The 21,841-nt window shown below is 42.7% G+C and overlaps 1 protein-coding gene across 2 annotated transcripts in view; it reads left to right on the top strand.

Annotated features, from left to right (window-relative positions):
• MTHFD1L (methylenetetrahydrofolate dehydrogenase (NADP+ dependent) 1 like) overlaps positions 1-21,841 on the top strand; it is a 174,299-nt gene that overhangs the window by 104,099 nt on the left and 48,359 nt on the right. For both annotated transcript variants that reach the window (XM_068985301.1, XM_068985302.1), the window contains exons 23-26: positions 1,002-1,102; positions 1,652-1,829; positions 15,827-15,934; positions 18,032-18,184. In XM_068985301.1, coding sequence (XP_068841402.1) covers positions 1,002-1,102; positions 1,652-1,829; positions 15,827-15,934; positions 18,032-18,184 — 540 coding nt within the window. The remainder of the gene's footprint in view (positions 1-1,001; positions 1,103-1,651; positions 1,830-15,826; positions 15,935-18,031; positions 18,185-21,841) is intronic.

A 21,841-nucleotide genomic window follows, 5' to 3' on the forward strand; every position in this document is an offset into this window, starting at 1 on the left:
CAGTTAACTCTCCAATCTTAAGAAAAGAGGGGTGTAGGCTTTCTGTCTGGGCAATCATCAGAGCAGGCTTCCTGGTCTCCAGCACATAAAGGTATATGAAGCTTGTGGATTTAGTCACTAAGTCGTGCCCGACTCTTTACAACCCTGTGGTCTGTAACCCACCAGGCTCCTCTGTCCCCGGGGATTCTCCCGGCAAAAACACTGGAGTGGGTCGCCATACCCTCCTCGAGGGGATCTTCTCAACCCAGGGATTGAACACAGGTCTCCCGCATTGCAGGCGGATTCTTTACCATCTGAGCCATCAAGGAAGCCTATGTGAAGCTTATACCCATGTATTCTTTTGATGACTTGCAGATTTTGATTGACTGGCAGCAGTACTTCTTAGCTCCTACAGGTGGCACCATGAATTTGAGCAGAGAGTAGCTGGACAAGGCTGTCACCCTCCGGGGACCTTATGCCTTCTTGTCCACCAGCCCACAGAGCGTGGGCATGTTGCTGATGTATTGGCTGCCAGTCAGCAGCAGAAATAGCTGCCTGGCTGGAGACCCAAATATGCTATTGGATCTAGAATAATTTTAGACTTTATTTGGAAAATGAGCCTCCTCCTTCTGCAGCCATCTTTTCTTGGGGAAAAAAAAAAGACTTAGGCTTTCTTGCATAGCTTCCAGGACAATAAAGTAAGCATGTGCTGTGCTTAGTTGCTCAGTCATATCTGACTCTCTGCGACCCCGTGGTCTGCTGCCCACCAGGCTCCTCTGTCCATGAGGATTCTACAGGCAGGAATACTGGAGTGGGTTGCCATGCCCTCCTCCAGGGCATCTTCCCAACCCAGGGATCAAACCCAGGTCTCCTGCATTGCAGGCAGATTTCTTTACCGACTTAGCCACCAGGAAAGCTAAAGTGAGCATAGATGGAACAAAACTTGCCAGAGTGGGCCTGCTGTTGTCATTTGGCAGGTTTAATGGGAGGTGATACTATGCAGGGGTCTGGTTTTCTTACAGAACCTCCAGCTGGTGGCAGACGGCTGCTGTAACCTGGAGAAGCAAATTCAGATCGCTCAGCTCTTTGGGGTCCCTGTTGTTGTGGCCTTGAATGTCTTCAAGTAAGTCAAGTGTCCTACTTTAAATGTGGGCGTATCACTGGGCCACCCTGTGAAGTGCATTTGTGTTTTGAGGATGTTTGGGCTTTTCTGTGCTTCATCTAAAGTATAGAGAAATACTCTACTCATTCTATTTGTTTGTTTGGTTTTCTTTGGATTGGTTTTACTTTAGCAGATGTGTTCTCAAATATTAGCAGGGAAATGAAATCTGTAAAGTAAGTTACCATTTCTTTTGCTTTTATTATTATTATTATTATTATTAATTCTGACCAGCATTTCTTACTGAAAGACAGTGGATGATCAAAGGGATATGCTATGGAATTTTCTCAATAAAACCTTTAACAACTTGAAATATTTGAGACAATAGTTGGAGAAGATTTTTTCCCCCATGCTTTGCTTAAGATCTGATATATTTAAGCACAGTGTAACCACTTTTGATGTTTAGAATATATTCAGTGTTTGGGAGCAAAGTTCTGTATAAGCAGTTAGTCTTTCTTCGAAAACATCGCTAAATGAATACAGATGCAAAACCACAAACATTTTCATCACCAGGACCGACACCCGCGCAGAGATTGACTTGGTGTGTGAGCTTGCGAAGCGGGCCGGCGCCTTTAATGCAGTCCCCTGCTATCACTGGTCGATTGGTGGGAAAGGGTCAGTGGACCTGGCTTGGGCTGTGAGAGAAGCTGCAAGCAAAGAAAGTCGTTTCCAGTTCCTGTATGATGTGCAGGTAAGATCCAGCACAATGATGATGATATGCCAGGCCAGTGCTAAGAGCTTCACACAGATTGTCATGACAGCTCTGCAGATAAGGATTAACAAAAGGTTGAAGAGGCTGAACCATCTGTAAGGTCCAGCTCCTTGGAACCCCCAACTCTTTGGCCCCTAATGCAGAGGGGCTTTGCAGTATAGGGTTCAACAGGGTTGGCACAGGAACAAGACTTTTGAGCAACTTCATTGTTGTTCAGTCACTCAGTCATGTCCAACTCTTTGCAACCCCATGGACTGCAGCACGCCAGGCTTCCCTGTCCTTCACCATCTCCTGGAGCTTGCTCAAACTCATGTCCATTGAGTCAGTGATGCCATCCAAGCATCTCATCCTCTGTCCGCCCCTTCTCCTCCTGCCTTCAGTCTTTCCCAGCATCAGGATCTTTTCCAATGAGTCGGCTCTTTGCATCAGGTACCCAAAGTATTGGAGCTTCAGCTTCGGAATCAGTCCTTCCAGTGAATATTTAGGATTGATTTCCTTTAGGATGGACTGGTTTGATCTCCTTGCAGTTCAAGGGACTCTCGAGAGTCTTCTCCAGCACTGCAGTTCAAAAGCATCAATTCTTCGGCTTTCATCAGTTCGGTTTAGTTCAGTCGCTCAGTTGTGTCTGACTCTTTGCAACCCCATGAAATTCCAGTCTCATAATGCTTGGGAAATCATGGGCAGTTTTTTCCTTGTCTGTTACTGTTAAAGCCCCTTTGCATCGTGGTTTTCTTGAGCTATTAAATATGTCTAATATATATATTTTTTTTAATTTTTGAATTGTGGTAAAACACATATAACATAAAGCTGGCCACCTTTTCCATTTTTAGGTGAATGGTTCACTAGTGTTAAGTAGCTTCACATTGTTGTACAGCCACCATCTCTCTCCATAGGTCTTTTCGTCTTGCAAAACTCTGTACCCTTCAAACACTAACATTTCGTTTTTCCTTCCCCTTTATTCCTGGCTGTCTCATGCCAATGCAGCCATAGAATATGTCCCTTTTTTGACTGACTTATTCACTGTCTCAGTCCTTTCAGGCTGCTATGAGGAATATCATAGTATTGGGTGGACATGTAAACAGCAGAGATTTATCACTGATAACTTTTGGAAGCTGGGATGTCTGAGATCAAGGCATAAGCAGACTGGATATCTGGTGAGGGTCTTCTTGTTTCTTAGATGACAGTCTCCTCGCTGTATCCCCATGTGGTGAAAGTGGGGAGGGATCTTGTCTTTTATAAGAGCACTAATCCCTTGCATGAGGGGTGCACCCATATGCCCTAATCACTCCAGGGCCTAACCTTCTAGTAACATCAACCCAATCACTCCCAAAGGCCTCACATCTTAATACACCATCCCACTGAGAATTAGGCTTCAACATACCAATTTTGGGAGGACAGAAACATTCAGTCTATAGCCCTTACTTAGCATAATGTCCTCACGGTTTACCCATGTTATTGTGTATGTCAGAACTTCCTTCCTTACGGCTGAAGAACAGCCCATTGTGTGTTTATGCCCTTGTGTCTGTCAGTGGCCAGATGGGTTTCTTCCATCTCTTGGCTATTGTAAATAATGCTGCTTGCTGCTGTGGACATGCATGTCAAACTGTGCTTCCAGTTCTTTTGGGTAGATATGCTGAAAAGGAGTTGCTGGATTGTCTAGTAATTATTTAAAAACAGCTTCATAATGAGCATCTGTCAGCATACCTGAACTCCCCAGGATCTCAAATCTTCTCCATTCATCTTTGTTTCTACCCAACATCTCCATTCTGAATATGCTGGCTCCAGCTCTGGCTGTTGGACTTGTCCTCTCAGGGAGTCCTTGATTGCTGGAGTCCTCAGCCTTAACTAGTGGCTTCTCCCATCCCTTCATTCCTCACAAATTCTACTGGTCTTGAGTCTAGAGTTAAATCATCAAGAGTATGATGATAATTCAATGTCTGAGGAGGGCTTGTCGTGTGCCAGGCCTATGGGCACTTTGTACTTGTTAACTTCTTTAGCCCTTACTTCCCTGCTTTCCCCTCATTTTACATATAAGGAAACAAACCGTTGTCAGGAAATAGACCATCTCCCAACTCTGATCGAGAACCACACTGAGTGGCAATGGCAGATTTTAATGATTTCACAAACTGGCTCTTTCAGGAAAACCATCCAAGGTGAAAAAAAGGTCAATAAAGAGAAGCAGTATTTTGTGAGTTACACTGTCTTCGACATGCACTAACCCTAAGATGAACCCTTTTCCTTCCCACCAGTATTAACAGTTTTTGTTCTAAATTCCCATTCATTGTGAAGATGATGCGGTTAAAATGTCTGCTTTTCTGTGAAAAGCGGATTAATTTGATAACAATGTTGCCTCAATATTTGATAGGACTCTTGCCTCCTTTGCCCACATACTTTATAACACAGAAATTAGATTTGAGCTGCATAATTGCTTCTTGTGCAGTTCAGCCTTTTATCGCTTCATGACAGTTTATGAAAAGAGACTCTCTCCCTAATAGTTCTGTCCCTCATGCTGGCGAGTCCATTTTAGATCATAGAAGACCATTTACAATCTTGTAACAGTGTAGAAATCTGAGGTCACCATTGCAGGTAGTAACAGAATTTAAGCTTTCCCCACCCGCCTTCCACCAGATTTCTTGCATAATCAGTGTTGGTGAACCTTTATGGACTAAGTAATGCTTTTCTTTTTTAAGTTTTATTTAAGTAATAGTTTTTTTTGAAACCCTTTTAATTCCTTTCTTTTTTTCCCCCCATAACTAACCCTTTTGATGCTTGATAGCTCCATAGGGAGGTATAAGACTGCCCTACAGGAAAAAAGGAAGTGATAAAATACTTTTGGATAAAACAGCCTGATAAAAGAAACACCCGGCTGCCTTTGCTTCTTTGTACAAATGGAGTTTCTGTGTATCACCCCAGACTCTATTCCACCCAGAATGTACTGGGTGCAGGATTGATGGCATCTCATTTCCTGCTCCAGTCCCGCCCCTGTCTTGTGTTACGGAAGAAAGACAGCTGAGCTGATTGATGAATCAGAAATAGTGTAGGAGCGCAAGGCATGACTGCTTTCGTGGGGAGAGTAGAAACCATCTCAAAACCCCAAGCGGAAAGAGGAACAGCTCGAAAGAAAAAGAAACACCCGGCCTCAGAGACACCGTGAAGCCAGACAGCTCCCTGAGTCTGTGGCTTTCTGATGACCTGTCCATTAGTTAAAGCAAGAATCAAGCTGCTCTTCAGACTGGAGTCTGTGCCAACCTGTCAAAAATTGAGAGATGCAACCACTGTTCTTTACAGAACAATTCTGCATGTCTTTCACCAGAGTAACTTCTAATTCAAGAGCAGGCAACAGTTGTTCACGTTACAGAGAAAGCTGTTAATTAATTCAAAATTATAGTTTTTTTAAATATAGAATAACGGGCAGTGGCCTAATTGCTCAAAGGAAGTTTATCATGTAAGAATTAATATATTTAATATACTGTATCATTTCTTTTCACGCCTTAAGGATGATCACAGTATCCTGTCCTTTTAAGAAGCTGTTAGAAATCCCCACCAAAACCCATCTTCTCTTGGACTTTTTCTTTTCTATTATTGCTTTTGATAGTTTATCTTTACAGTTTACAGTATAATGTCTCTATATCTGTAAGCACCCAGGGAAATGCTATAGCAGATGAAAAAAGGAATCTGTATTTAACACTTTATAAGCTAACAAATTTCTCTGCCATGCATTATTTCAGGTATATCTAATCCATTTCCGTGGGATGTGTGAGCTCAATTCTACTTTTTAAATGGGCAAACGAGATCTTAGAGAAGGTGAAGGACTTGCCCCATGACGAAATGGACACTTGATGAAAGACATAACATTATAGTTAAAGGGGTAAGACTTTGAGTACATTAGGACTGAGTTTAAATCTTGGCAATGCCTTACCATGGATGTAAACGTGGGCAGTTCTTCAAGTCTCAGCTTCCTTATCTATAAAATAGTGTCTAATATTGACATCAACTTCACCCAGTTGCTGTGAGAACAAAATGAAATGTCCCAGAGTAAAGTGCCGGGACATGGGAGGCTGAGGATCTAAGTTAGCTCTTCCTTCTGTCTGTTTCACTTCAGAGGGCATTTCCTGAATTGACTTTCAGGACTTGTCTTGTAACTCAGGTAACTTTGTCAAACTCCAGGAATGGTGTCCTTTCCAAGTGGTTTAAACCCAGCAGTTAGAAGCTCCCAGGGCACCAGGAAAAAAGGCCTCCCCTAATTAAAGCCAGACATTTAGCCATCTTTCTCCATTAGAATTGGGAACTGTTAGTGATTTAATAAAATCTCAGTCGCTTTTGCAAAGGATGCATGGCACCGAAAGTCTGTCTGAATCTTGTTTGTTACATCAGGAGTGAGGGTTGAAAACTGTCTCCACATCCCTTCGCCTCCTTCCTCTAACCTCACAAACACTGTGAGGTGCAGCCTTGACACCAAGAGAGAATGGTGTTTGTTTTTGTTTAAAGGTCTTTCCTGTTCCTTGTGTGAAGCCATGCTCTTGATCACAGCAGGGCTGGAATCAGGGGAGATCAAAACAGACCAGGAAGACTGTCTAGGGCCATGCCAGCACCAGGGATTTCCGCCCTGCTGCACTCGCACTGCCTGTGTGTTTATGAGTGTTTTCTTCCCTGCTGGCATGCATTTGGGGGTAGAGGAATTGGTTGGTAATTGAGGAATTATGTATTTTCTATTTCTTAAAGATTCAGATCAGTTTGGGGGTAGGTATTTGACAGGTATTGTTGGACACTGGCCATTTGCAGCCAGAACCTCAAATTTTAAGGAAATGATTAAAAATACACGTGTATAAGTACTTGTATATATGTGTATAGAATGTATGTGTGTATGGTAGTGGGGTTTTTTTTTATATGGTAGAAAAAAGAATTCCTAATGTGAAGTTCCCTGTTTTTATCATTTTTAAATGTACCATTCTGTGTATTTAGAATATATAAAAATGTATACATTCATACTATATAGAGAGTTTTAATTCATAAAATTTTAAAATTTAGAATGATCGTTATGTGCATCCCTCTGTGCCTTTTGTATTTCACAGTAATTGCTCAACAAGTTTTAAGGAGACGGGATGGCCTTTCTTTTTATGTCCTTGTTTGTCCCTGTACTCTTATCTCCTTGTCAAGCCCTTGGCCTCCCTTGGCTCTCTCCCCTGTGTCCTCAGACCTGCCCTTGGTCTGCCACTTTCCACCAGACCTTTTTTCAGCTCTCTCCTTTATATCCCTTATGTGCAACTGAATATTTGGCACAGTTTACAGGAAGCTGCCCCTTGTATTTCCAGTCCCATGAGTATCTCCTTCAGAGTCCATATCTCTCCCTGTGTTCTCATGTTCTGCTTTCTTATTTATGGTGAAGCTCTGGTTCTCCAGCCTGAACTGCTTCTAGCCCCTCCCTCGTCAGCCTCTTCTCCGCTTACCTCTTCTTCATGATTCAGCTCCAAATTCCCACACCGCCTCCATGCCACACCCTTTTGCAGACACACCCCAGATCTCTATCAGAGCTAGATTCTTGCCCAGCACTGGCCTCTAGGTTCCCTGTCCAGTCTCCCTTGGCCTCACTCACCTCCTTGGCCTACCGTCTGCCACACCCATCATTGTTTGACATGTCTCTTCAGATCTGAATCTGTTGTTAGATACAGGCCAACTTTTCTCGATGCGTCCTACTCCGGGCTTTGTGATTCTGCTAGGCATCTCCCAGCTTAATCCCCTTGAGGCTAGAAATAGCACCTGATGAGAAAGAGTGGTCTATCCCCGTTTCACTTGTGCATGTCACAAGGATTCCTCTAATTTCACCTAAGTGCTTTCTTGTAACCCGAAAAATGGAATGTCACTGTGGTGGCAGCTTCTAGATTTGCGTTATAGCATCCAGAACTATGGGCCAAGCAAGAAAGACAGGGGTGTAAAATGGATCATCAGTGTCCCACCTCCAGTTAGCCAGTCACTTTCTGCCGCACTCCATCCATCCCCTGGATTTTCTGACCTAAATTCAGATGGCCTGAGACCACTCAACAGAGGTATGTGATCATTTGCTGAGTCGTCTCCAACTCTGTGGGCCCATGGGCTATAGCCCGCCGGGCTCCTCTGTCTGTGGGATTTCCCAGGCAAGAATACTGAAGTGGGTTGCCATTTCCTACTCCAAGGGGTCTTCCCGACCCAGGTAGCGAACCCACTTCTCTTGTGTCTCCTACATTGGCAAGCGCTTCTTTACCTGTGCACCACATGGGAAGCCCAGTAGGTACAGAATCCATTTTCTCAGCCTGAAAAGCTAGCAACATTATTTAAATGTCATCACAAGTGTATTAAAGACCACTTCAAGATTTGAGGAGGAAATCACTCAAAACTGCACAGGCTTCCAATCACCTAGAATCTGAGAGGTTTCAGAAAATGATTTCTTTTTCTTTTCATGAAAGTAGTTTACTCCCCCCTTGAGTGAAACTTTTAATCTTAGACTAGGAGATTTTTCTTTGGCGTCACAGCTCCAGTAGATGAATTAGGGAAATACAACTCCTTCCCATGAAAATGGAGCTGAAGCTTCGCCTCATGTCCATTCGTATGAGTCTCTCAACACACTGAGGTTTGTGAGTAACTTTGTGCAAGGAGGAATATCAAGTGTGTCATAAAAATACATGAACATCATTGGGCCAAGCAAGTGCTCCGGCCACTACCAGCCCTTCCTCCTCCTGTGGGTGAGATTATTAAAATCCTATGTTCCTGTTTTCCTTTGGTGTTACTGTTATGTTCTACATAAGGCTATACAAGCCCAGGAGACTACTCAATAACCTAGAAATAATGGAAATATGTATAAGTATAACTGAATCGCTTTGCTGTACACTTGAAACCAGCACAGCAGTGTAAATAAGCATATGGGCCTTCCCAGATGGTGCTAGCGGTGCTTTACCTAGAGGTTCTTTGCCATGCAGGAGACGTGGGTTCGATCCCTGGATTGGGAAGATCCCCTGGAGAAGGGAATGGCAACCCACTCTATTCTTGCCAGGAGAACCCCATGGACTAGGGAGCTTGGTGAACTATGGTCCATGGAGTCACAGAGTTGGACATTAAAAATTGAAAAGCAAAACAAAACTAAAATAATGAAATAAGCACTTTATTTTTAAATTTTTTAATTGTTCAAATACAAGTAAATTAAGAACTAATAAAAGAGAACCATAGTGAGGAAAAAATCCTCAACTAGTGGTAAAAATATAAAATTTTCCACTAGATGAAACAAAATTCAAATCAGTATTCAGTTAGCATATTTTAAAACAAGATGCTGTATTAATATCACTTGAGTTTGCGCTGTTAGACACTATGTTGACTCCTTTGCATATTTAGTTTTATGAGATATCATCCTCAAGATGTGCATCTACAGGAAATTGGACAGTCAGAATTCCTGTGACCTGAGATAAATCAAAACTGAAGGCAAAACAGACAAATAAGAAAGAGTATACAAAGTCACTCTTGTGATGTGAAAGTGAATTCCTTATCATCATCATTTCATATGCACAGATGTGGGCTTTCTGGCGATGAGCCTCTCTTCATTTCTCAGACCCCAGCTATCTCTACCTTGCATCCTGGTTTTCTTAGGAGAGTGAGTTTTCTCTGGGATTCTTCTGGACTGACCCGTTGCTCAGGACCAACAAGCCAGCAAGGCTAGCCACTTGGGGAGCTGGCTCATGGCAGTCAGCACGTACACCTTGGGTAGCTCAGATGTGCTGGTTTCCAGCCAAGGACATGCTTTGTGTTGAAGATAAAAAGCTCTGTTGTTCTCAGTCACAACGCAGAGCTGCTCCCATGACACTAGGGGGAGTGTTGTAATGAAGCTCCTGGTGTAAGGTGGGTTCATGTTATTTACTTCTATTGAAGTACAGGAAAGGCCATGTAGCAAGCTACACTTTATTTTCCCCAAGTCTAGCAGATTCATGTGTTTTTTTTTAATTGAAGTATAGTTGATTTACAATGTTAGGTTAGTTTCTGGTATACAGTGGAGTGATTCAAATATATACACGTGTGTGTGTGTATATATATATATATATTCTTTTCAGAATTTTTCCTATCATAGGTTATTATACGATGCTGAGGGTTTCCCAGGTGGTACAGTGGTAAAGAGTCCTCCTGCCAAGGCAAAAGATGCAGGTTCAATCCCTGGGTCGGGAAGATCCCCTGGAGAAGGGCATGATAATCCACTCCAGTAGTCTTGCCTGGGAAATCTCATGGACAGAGGAGCCTGGCGGGCTACAGTCCATGGGGTTGTAAAGAGCCGACACGACTGAGCGACTTAGCATGATTAAGTACATGCATGTGAAGGAACTCTCTGAAACCAGAGGAAGGATTAGCTGAGAGGATTAGAGAAAACAATACTTTAATTAGGATTGAGAATCATTTCTCTGGGGTCACAAAGAGTCGGGTACGACTGAGCAACTGAATACACACACACTTATGATGTTGAATATCATTCCTTGTGCTATACAGTAGAACCTTGCTATTTATCCATTTTATAAATAGTAGTGTGTGTGTGTGTGTGTGTGTGTGTGTGTGTGTTTATCCCAAACTCTTAATTTATTCCCTCCCCCCTTCCCTTCTCGTACCTGTAAATGTGTCTTCTTTGTCTCTGCCTCTTTTCTGTTTTGTACATGAGTTCATTTGCATCAGTTTTTTAGATTCCACATCTGTGATGTATGGTTTTTGTCTTCCTGTCTCAATTGCCTTACTTAGTACAATAGTCTCTAGGTCCATCCGTATTGCTGCAAATGGCATTATTTCAGTCATTCTGTGGCTGAGTGAGATTCCAGTGTGGGTCTGTGATATCTTTATCCATTCGTCTTTGGATGGGCCTTTAGGTGATTTCCCTGTCCTGCCTGTTGTCAGTAGTGCGACAGTGATCACTGGGGTGCACTTATCTTTTCAAATTAGGGTTTTTGCAGGATATACGACCAGGAGTGGGTTTCTGGCTCAGATAGTAGTTCTCTTGTTAGTTTTTTTAAGGAATCTCTATTCTGTTCTCCACAGTGGCCAGCAGCCTCATTTTTAATTTTTGTTCCATTTTACTTTTTGTCCATTTTCTTCTCACCAAAAATAAAAAAAGAAAAGAATTAAAATTTAAGCCACTGCTTTTCTGGAGTTCATACCACTAAAAAGCAGGTTTTAAACAAGGTAGTGATTCCAGAGGTCTTTTCAAGAAAGATAATGTCATCTATCTTTGAGTAGCTCAGCTTCTATGAGCCTGAATCACCCCACCAACACTATGAATGTGGTGAAGGGTGAAGCCTCCAGCCTTCCTTCCCTATGTCACTCAGCCAGGGTTCCAGGTGGACAGACTCTGAACGAAAAACTGTAGACATCATGACCCCTAGTCAGGGTTTCTTTCTAAAGCTCTGCTGCCCAAGCCATAGCCACTGGTCACAGGAAGCTATTGAAATTTGAATTAACTGAAATTAAGAGCTCATTTCCTCATTTCAGCTACTTAATAGTTACATGAGGCAGGTGGCTTCCGGCCTGGAAAGCGTGGTTGTAGACCATTGCCATCCTTATAGAAATTTCCATCAGAATACTCTGTTCTAGAGTATTTCAGCTATTTCTATACATTTTAGAGGTTTGGGAGGAAATTAATGTTGAATATGTTCAGAGTTATATTCTTGGTGAAGATAGAGATTTAACATAGTCTTAGTTTCAAAATGATCCAAGATCGTGGTATAGACGCCAGACTTTGTGAAGCAGCTTATGAAGATATTGAGAAATTGTGCATAATAGAATGGTCACTCTTTCCAGAAAAAGCCTTGTGTTTGCCACCATTCCCACCTTGAGGTGTGCCTTTCAGCTTGTGTGAAATTATCTTTCCTTTTATTGCTTATTAAAATCTTTCACATCCTTTAAGCACCACTGAAGTTCCTGCCAGCCTTTTGCTGATCTCCATGCCTTCCTCTGCAGTCTATGATCTTCTGACTTTCCTAGTAACATATATGCAGAGCCTTATCACTCGCTCCAATCTGTCATATTTTACTGTGTCATCGTCCCCACCCCAACAGGCATTCTTTGTACACAAAACCCCTGAAGTTCTTTGTGCACCATGATATCTTGAAAGTACTTGGCGTAGCTGGCTATTCATTTGGCAGATGTGTGTGGAGTGGCTGTGATTGCAGGTCACTATCTTAGACATCAGGGATATGAAGAGGGAAGAGGTGATGAACAGATAAATGTGTAGGTATTTAGGGAGTTGGAGGAATGCTAGGGATGATGAATACATATCCATGTATTATTTATTTTATAAAAGCTATCACTGAAAACAGAGCCGTACAAGTGAATATCAAGTTCAGATCAAGATCATTGGACTAAACTTGACTTTCTTTTATCTTTAAAGATAATACTCCCCGCCGCCCCCCAAGTCAAGCAGAGAAACAGCAGGAAGTTCCTTGCCTGCTGAAACAACATAAATAGATTATATGCAATGGAGCTGCCTTATTGGTGCAGTTTTTAGTTTGTTAAATGCAAAAGTTGTGTTAACGGAGACACGGGTTTCATCTCTGAGTTGGGAAGATCCCCTGGAGGAGGAAATGGCAACGCACTCCAGTATTCTTGCCTGGAGAATCGCATGGACAGAGGAGCCTGGCAGGCTACAGTCCATGGCATCGCAGAGTGAGACATGACTGAGCTACTAAACACACACACACACACACACACAATCTTCTATAACTGTTGCACCACCTGGAATCCTTGCTTCATCAACAGGAAGTTCAGAAAATATTTACTCATTTATTCAACTGTATATTGAGACCCTACCCCAGGGGCTCAATCCCACCTTTAGGTGAACAGGAGGTGGTCCTTGACCTCAAAGAGTTTATAGGCTATTCTCAATTCTTCAGCTAATAAATGTGAAATCTTTTAAAAATTACCAAGTTTTCTCTAACCCAATCTCAACTTGACACTCTTGCGGTCATTCTTTTGCAACAAGCCTGGAGCCATCCCAGGCTTACCCTGAACTCAGACTGAGGAAGGCAGCTCTGGTTATTATAGCTTTTCCCATTTCCCTTAATCATTTCTGTCCTTTCCTTGCCTTCTGCCTTCCTGGCAAGTAATTATCATTTCTTTCTAGATTTGTCCCATCTAGAGGTGAATATTTCTTTTCTCATTTCTCTTATGACATGGTTTACAAAAGGCCCTTTGCCATCCAGTAGATTGGGTGAGCTTGATCCTGGCACTGTTACCATTTGAGGTCCGTCGGTGTACCCCAAAAGAGTGTGGACGTTGCTAGTGGCTATTTGCTGCCAGGCCCTGCTGAATTTCTGGTCCTGTATGACACCTAGGTCAGTGTGTTACACGGCCATCACATGGCAAAGAAGAGAGCACCCACGTGTGCTTGAGGAAGGTCAGTGTAGGTTTCCTGGAGATGTTGGTCTTTGAGATAGATCTTAGAGTGAACCCTCAGGGAATTTTAGCAGAAGGTTAGACTTACTAGGAAGGTTAGACTTTCTGTAGAGGGTATATTAAGAGTGAAGAGGCCAGTAATGAAGCTTTCATGGTAGGTGAGACCATTAACATCCCAACCAAGAACTCTGGAAGGATCCTCTTCTCCACAGCCTCCCCTACACTTGATAGTCACAGACTTTCAGTTTCATTCATCTCATGGGTATGAATTGGTTTTTCATCATTTTAATTTGCTTTTCCTTGAATACTAATGAGATTGGGATTTTTCATATTGCTATTGGTTACTCTGTCAACCAATATTATGTATGTCTGTCTTTTCCTGAATTTGCAGAAGTTTTATGCATTCTAGTAACCAGTCTTTTAAGTATTTGCATGTATCTCCTCCTACACTATTCTTTATGCTTTGTTCTTATTCCTGATGTCTTTCTTAATATAAAAAATTTAAAATTTTGATGTCAAATCTATAAGTCATTTCCTTTAAGGTATATTCTGTCATTACCTTATTGAAGAAATCCTTCCCTCCTTTAGGATCATAAAGTTCCCCAGTTTTTTCCCTTAGTATGTAAAGTTTTCATTTAGAAGGCTTTGCCTTTGTTCCATATTGGACTCACCTGGGGGCCTGATGTGAGGTAAGGATTTCAATGTATTTCTCTCCAGCCAGACATCAGTTGCAGGGTCAGCCCTTGCAGACATCAGTTGCAGGGTCAGCCCTTGCCCTGTTTTTTGTCCCATGTCTACTATATGCTGTCCCACACCTGCTGAGGTGTCCTCCTGTGTTCTTTCTTATCTCAGCTTGATTAACCATCTTGTCCTGTGCCAATACCACATGGAATCCATTAGCATAGTTTTGTAGTGTGATCAATACCTGGTATGGCAGCTCCCGTACCTTTGTTCTTTCGGTTTTATTTATTTATGAAGTTATCTTACCTATTTATGCCATTACCCTTCATTACCAATTTTAAAATCAGTTGGCCAAGTCACACAAGTGCTTTGGGGATTTTTATTAGAATTGGATTGAGCTAATAGATTGTTTGAGAGACCCGACTCAATTCAGTGTTGCAGCTTCTCATCCATGAAGGAAGTTTCTCTCCTTTGATTCATTTCCTCTTTTATGTCCTTCACTGAAAGATCATAATGACCTGCACCTTAATTTCTTTATTCATAGAAACATTCAATATTTCAGCTCCAGACCACAGGGCACCTCTACAGTAATAAAAACTGTGGTTATGAAAAGCACATTTTAAAGCAGTTTGGGATTCTGTCCTATTGAGAAAGTAGAACAAGCTTTTATTTTCTCCTGTTAGGTAACTCTCCCTCCTGTGTATATCAACAGTGATTCATGCAGATGTACCATTTGCCCCTGTACAGCAAAGTCCTGGAGGGTGGCCCACAAGAGGCTTCTGCCCCTTGGCTGGTGTCCATTCAGTCAGCACTTGGTCCAGCAGCACTTTACCAAACAGTAATCCACCAACTACATCCGTTATGCCTATGCATTTCCTACCCACAGTAAAATTAGGAGCAGTTTCGTCAGATGCTTTGCTTGAATTAGGAATCACTTCATCTATGAAACATTCCCTTCCTAATGATTTATCCTGGTTTCTTTTTTAAGTCTATTTTTGGCCATGCTGGGTCTTCATTGCTGCACAGACTTTTCTCTGGCCGCAGAGCATGGGCTTCTCATTGCCGGGCCTTCTCTTGCGTAGCACAGGCTCTAGGACACATGGGCTCAGTGGTCGCAGCTCGTGGGATCTGGAGCACAGGCTCAGTAGTGGTGGCGTGCAGGCTTAGCTGCTCTGAGGCGTGTGGAATTGTTCAGCCAGGAATTGAACCTGTGTCTCCTGCACTGACGTACAGATTCTTTACCACTGAGCCCCCAGGGAAGCCCTCTTGTTTCTTAAGAACACTTTTAGTATTTTACCAGCAACCTATATCCAGCATTATGGAAAATCTTTCCATTTCCTCCCCACACACTTATTTGCCCATACCTAGTCTTCTCGGATTTCCCCCCTTCTGATGGCTCATCATTTGCTACAGTGACACTAGGTTCAACCTCTAGTTTTCCAATAAAATGTTTAATCACTCCAGCATTTATATTAAAATCTCAACTCATTCTTACTCATAAAAAACATATTTATTCCTTAGTATTATTACATTTAAGTACCATATAACCCAAGTTGAGACCTACTTAAACATCAGCACTGTTTAGTCAGGAGACTCATTCTGACATAAAAACCATCAAAAAACATAGTAAAGGTACATTTTTTATAAAGATGTAATGGATAAAAGTGGTTTAAGCAGATAAGTAGCCTCTGGACTGGCTGAATACCTAAGGCTTGTTATTTGTGAGTTAATCTCTGATTTCAGTACATTAAGGATGAAAGAAGAGAAAGAGGATGCTTCAAATACTACAGCTGATGAGAAGGGAATCTGGTAGTGAATTTTAAGCAATTACAGAAAATTTCACTAGGCTTTCTATTAATTTTTTAAGCAGATGAAACTTAACATTTTTGTTGTCATTTGTGTTTCTCCAGCTTCCAATTGTGGAAAAGATAAGAACCATTGCCCAGTCTGTCTATGGAGCCAAAGATATAGAACTCTCTCCTGAAGCACAGTCCAAAATAGATCGTTATACGGAACAGGTAAAAGTTGTACTCTTAGGGAAAAAAATCCAGGTTAAGCTTTTGAAATTATTCACCCTGAATTGAGAGCTGGCATAAGTTCCACCAGCTGAATTTGGCTTAATCTACTGTGTGGTCTACAAAAATTAAGTTAATATCCTTGGATAGGATATTGACTGTAATTATGTTGAGAGGATATACCCTCTGACATACACATCATTGACTTTTGTGGTTATAAATGTGTCTAATACAGGTTGTAGCCACATTTATCTGTAGTGTGTGATCCTTACCCCTACTTATCAGCCAGAAACACTAAAACTGTTCTTGGGTGTGCAGCTGTGGAGTTAGAGTTAAATGATCTGTAGTGCTTCCTCTTACTGTCTTAAAAATGTTAGCACAGTGCCAGGTTAGTCAAATAAGACCGCTGTGCATAAAGATGGGGGGTGCTTGGTGTCCTTTTTTATACAAGTGCTTCCTTGGCTTGGTGCTGAGATTGTCACCATGGGTGAAGGCTCTCTTCCCTTCTGCTGTGGAGGTGACCAAGATGCAGCAGGGTGAGTCTAGCCCCATAATGGTCATGTCAGACAGGCTCTGCAGAGTGTGTTCAGCCACCCTGACCAAAGGGGCCGTGCACCTCAAACGTCCCCTCCTGTTTACTATGATCAGTAGAACTCAGAGCACTTCAAGAGTTTGCTGGCAAAAGAGCTTCATGAGGAGTATCACTGATCTATTTTTTCATCCTCCCAGCTCCTAAATTCTATTTTTAATGCATATTTAATTTTTTATCCTATGCTACCAACTCTAACCAGAGTATTCTCTCAGATTTGGTAAGATAGTCAGCAATTCATTTCTTCTTAGAATTTTCCAAGAGCTTAAGAATGCTCTTGACTTTTTTTTTTTAATAAATGATTCCTAAAATTTGCTGTACACACTGAGATTGTTCTGCAGTGAAATTTTCAGTAAAATAAGGTCATTGTCATGAGGGTTTTTTTCCCCCATGAGTTTTTAATAATGCTATTTAAGGACTATTGTTAATTCTAATATTAGATCCTTCCTGACTTTTTTCTCAGGCTTAAAAACTTAGAAAGTAATAGGGTGATAGCACATAGCATGCTGGGTTTTTTTTTTTTAATATATTCTTAACTGGCAAACTTAAATTGGCAAACCCTTATCAGTTCACAAAAATTGTTTCAATGTTTGATTGATCTCTGAAATGCCAAATTCTGGGCACTGTTTCTGCAGAGCAATCTTGATTAACCCCAGCAGATTTCTGATCAACATCTATTAAGAGAATAGAGAACAGCCCCACCCCACCCCTCAGTTGATACTTTGATAAAATTTTCCAAATAGTCCTAGATTGAATCATAAGAAATTCTGTGTGGGTTACCTCTGGAGATTTCATTCCTTTTATCTGTCTGTCCACCCAGAGAATGTTCCTTAAAAGTTACGCATCAAGTGTGTGGTTGCAATTAATCAGCCAAGTCTCTGAAGAGACACTGTGTCCCCTTAATCGGGACCAGGCTGCAAGGACACTGTCCTTTTTGTGAGACCCCACATGTGTCTTCCTGCCCTTTCACCTTTGAAAACTCTGGGTCAAGCATCGCCTTTGGTCCTTAAAAATAAGAGGCTTAAATAGTGACCTCATCTCAGTTCATATAATGTAATCGCAGATCAAATAGCCGTGATTCATAAAGCAACACAAAGCGGCCCTTTGCTTGCTGACAGCCGCCAAGAATGAGTGAACAGTGGGACTAAAAGCCTCATTACGGAGCCTTTCTCCAGATTACCTTTCTGAGTCCCGGATATTAATATTCTTGGAAAGTGGTTTCTACAGCTGCTGCTGCCTTGCCAGCAAGGAGCCACCCTCCCTTCAGACACACACATAATAGTGTCTTTCTGTAACAAGAATTATCCAAAATAAGTAATAGACACCCTCAGCCTGCCAGGTGATGATCAGGTGTAGCTGAGTTTCGCTTCCATCTTCTTGCTCAGTGAACGAGCAATAACAAGCAGTACTGTGTGTGTGGATCTGAGCCATGGGGGTTCTGGGGGGTGCAGGTCAAACAAGTACAAAGAATATTTTTGCTCAAAGAACACTTTTTCTTGCCTTTCTTATAGGGATTTGGAAATTTGCCCATCTGCATGGCAAAGACCCACCTCTCCCTGTCTCACCAACCTGACAAGAAAGGCGTACCCAAGGGTTTCATTCTGCCCATTAGTGACGTCCGGGCCAGCATAGGCGCTGGATTCATTTACCCATTGGTTGGAACGGTGAGTGTGTAACATCCTCCCAGAACCTTCCCCAGTCTGTGTTGTTATAATTCCTAAAATCCTCAGGCTGTGTGAATGCCTTACAGACCAGATATTGGAAAGTAATTAATAGGATTTGCTATTTTCCTAAGTACTGTCTTCCACAATGAAAGAACGCACCTGCCACTGTGGTTTGGATTTTTATTTTCTTTAGATCATGTGTTCAGGGCTCCTTGAGTCATAAAATTGATTCTCCCATTATAGAACACAGAAGAGAATAACTGGGGAGAATCCAGTCTGCTGCTGAGATGGGGGCGGGGGGTGGCTTAGTATAGGACTGCTGGTTCTTCATGTCACTGTGCTCAGAATAATAAGACTTCACTGCAGTGGGATAAATGGAGGCCACCACCAAGTTCAAGAGACAGGACCAGTCTCCTGCCCCAGGAATGGAAGATCAGTCTCTCACCCTCCTCCTCTTTGTCAGGGCTGCCTTAGAAAATGAATGAATCACACGAGTTCTTGGTTTTGACCTTATTCTGAGGAGACATTGTTGCTATGGGATGGTTATTGTTATTTCAAAGCTTCTCTTTGGACAGAAGGGAGATAGAGCAGAAGTGAAAGCTTATCAAAGTACTTAAAACCCACGATGATGGCCTTAATACATAAAATGCCTCATTAGAGCTACTCAGTGATGTGGTGGCTTCCCTTGGTAACCGTCAGTGACTGAAGTTTGTTTTCTCATTGTGGGATGCTCTTGGATTAGATTGAGCAGAAAAATTCTCAATTGTCTCTGTTGTCGTCATTGTTGTTGTTACAAGCTGATCCAAGTCCAAGCAGGAAACATAACAATATTTTAAAATAAGCCAGGTGGCTCTGTTGTTTAAGCAATGGATGGGTAAAATACGCGTAACGAGGACAGAGTTGCTTGCCTTCATATTTGCGTGTTTCATCTGATATTGGGCAAAGTGTTTTCAATAAGTGTTTCTTGAATTCTTAATGCCTGTGAGGCACAGAGATACTACACGGAGTAAATGTGAGATGCATAGGGTTGAACAGCACAGAGGTGTGTAGAAAGTGTGATGATGATGATGTTGTTAAGTTGCTCAGTCATGTCTGACTCTTTGTGACCCCATGGACTGCAGCACGCCAGGCTTCCCTGTCCTTCACTGTCTCCTAGAGTTTGCTCAAACTCATATCCGTTGAGTCCGTGATACCATCCAACCATTTCATCCTCTGCCGCCCCCTTCTCCTCCTGCCTTCAGTCTTTCCCAGCATCAGGGTCTTTTCCAGTGAATCGGCCCTTCACATCTGGTGGCTTAAGTATTGGAGCTTCAGACCTGGTGTTAGCATCTTAATGCCCCCAGGGCATAGGAGAGACAACAGCTGTTTCTTACTGGTTGTAGGCAGGGTGTGTAAGGGAGAAAAAGAGAATCAACCTCCAACAGCTGTGGAAACAGATAATTTTGAGTCAAAGGCACAGAGATACATGGTAGCCTTCGTGGGTTAATCCAGTATGCCTGGAGTTGGACAGGGGTTGAGAGGTTGAGAAATGGGATTAGAGTAGCAAGATCAATTTAAACTGTTAAGGATCTGAACTGCCATCTGAAAGACCTTGGATTTTATCTCATGCACACTGGAGAGCTGCAGTAAGGTGGGTTTTGCAACTGGTCTTTATTCTTTTTCTTTCTTTCTTTGTCATATTTATGTATTTGTTTAATTGGCTATGCTGTTTGGTTTTCAGGATCTTATTTCCCCAACCAGGAATTGAACCCTGGGGGCCCCAGCCACAAACGCGCCAATTCCTAGCCACTGGACTGCCAGGAAATTCCCCTGGCTTTTATTCTTATAAGAAGGAAAAGGAAAATGTCTGATTTGTATTTTAGAGAAATAGCTCTGGTAACAGTGGGAGAGTGTTGAGAGGGAAGAGAAGCAGACCGCGGGAGACATGGGCCGAGTAAAGAGGTGCTCCAGGTTAGCTCAGAAGCCACAGAAGAGGGGCAGTGAATTCCAGACATATTGTGAAGGTGGCCACCTGCACGTGGGCTTGGGAGTCGGGTCACTTCCAGCCTGACCACAGATGGTGATGCTGTTGGGTGTGGAAGGAATGGTCAAGAAGTCAGGTTGACAGGGCCAGAAATGCATCTGGCCCGGAGACAGAGAGCTGGAAGGGCTCATAGGGTCTATGTAACATGATCTGTGAATCCATTGGAAACACAGACAGAGCAACCAGCAGAAAGGAACAGGCAGGAAGAAAGCCCCGAGAACTGTACGAATATACACAAGGGCGGATACTGGGGAGAAGCAAAGACCAGCACAAGAGAAATGAGAAGAGGGAGGGGATGGTACTCGGAAAACATCCAAGTTCACGGAGCTGACTGGATGGCAGGAGCCCCCGGGAGTCTGGGAAGACCCCTGGTAGGTGGCACAGGGAGGCCACGGGGTACATAGGAGCAGGTGATAGAGTCTCTCATTGAAGGAGGGGTAACACCAGTACTGGAAGAGGGAGAAGGGGTAAGGAAAACAAGTTCTGAATGGTATCCTGGAAAAGGCTCAGCTGATGGTAAAAAGTAATCAGATCAGTGGTCGGGGGGAGAGAGGAGGAGGGGACAGACTGCAGAAGGACACCAAGGACTTTTTAGCGGGTGATAGAAATGTTCTATATTTTAATTGTGGTTCCACGACACGTGTACATGTGTCAAAACTCATAGAGCGCCATGTTTTTTAAGGGTGAATGTTACTGAGTGTAATTTAGTCATACTACGACTTCCCTGGTGGCTCAGATGGTAAAGCGTCTGCCTACAATGCCGGAGACCTGGGTTCAATCCCTGGGTCAGGAAGATTTGGAGAAGGCAGCGGCAACTCAATCCAGTATCCTTGCCTGGAAAATCCCACAGACAGAGGAGCTATAGTCCATGGGGTCACAAAGAGTCGGACACGGCTGAGTGACTTCACTGTCTTTAATCATGCTTCACTTAACGTAACTACCAGGAGAGCTTGCTTTGTATTCCTTAAAATGGCCTCAGTGATAGAAGCCACTTCACCTTCAGTTGGTGAAGGCCTTTGCTTAGGAGAAGAGCACCCCTGGGTGGTCCAGGCTTAGACCAGGGAGCCGGGGCCATGAGGGTCCCAAAGAGCATGGAACAGTGGGTACCACCAAGGAGAGAATTAGCCAAGTCCATGACCTGTCCTGTCTTTTGCTGCACAGATCTGGGATCCCATAGTAGTTCTCCCAACCGTTTCGTTCATTCATTCAGGAAGTTTGCACATGACTCTGTGGTCCCTGTTATGGGAAGCCCCAAAATAAAGCATTTTTCTCCACCTCAGGCAGCTTACTGCCCCTAGTAGATAGACGTGAAATTAACAAAGGAAATGGTTTGTTGTAAAAATTGTGACTCAGAAGATGACATCTTCACTCGTTTCTGAGTATTTAATAGTCATTAAATATGGATTGTAATTTTAAATCTTTGGAGTCACTAAGCAAATAGATGCTATGAATCTCTTTGCACCTCAACTCATACCCCCACAGCCACAGCCTTGTAAGGTCATTTCTGGAAAGTCAGGTTCCGTCAGCTTGTGTGGGTGGATGACCACAAGTCCATCCCTCTTCCCCTGCTCCTGCTTGACGCCTGACCAGTTAGAAGATGAAGGTGTGACCAGTCCTTGAGAGTGACCTCAGGC

This window comes from Capricornis sumatraensis, chromosome 13 (genome assembly GCF_032405125.1).
Source record: "Capricornis sumatraensis isolate serow.1 chromosome 13, serow.2, whole genome shotgun sequence".
NCBI lineage: Eukaryota > Metazoa > Chordata > Mammalia > Artiodactyla > Bovidae > Capricornis > Capricornis sumatraensis.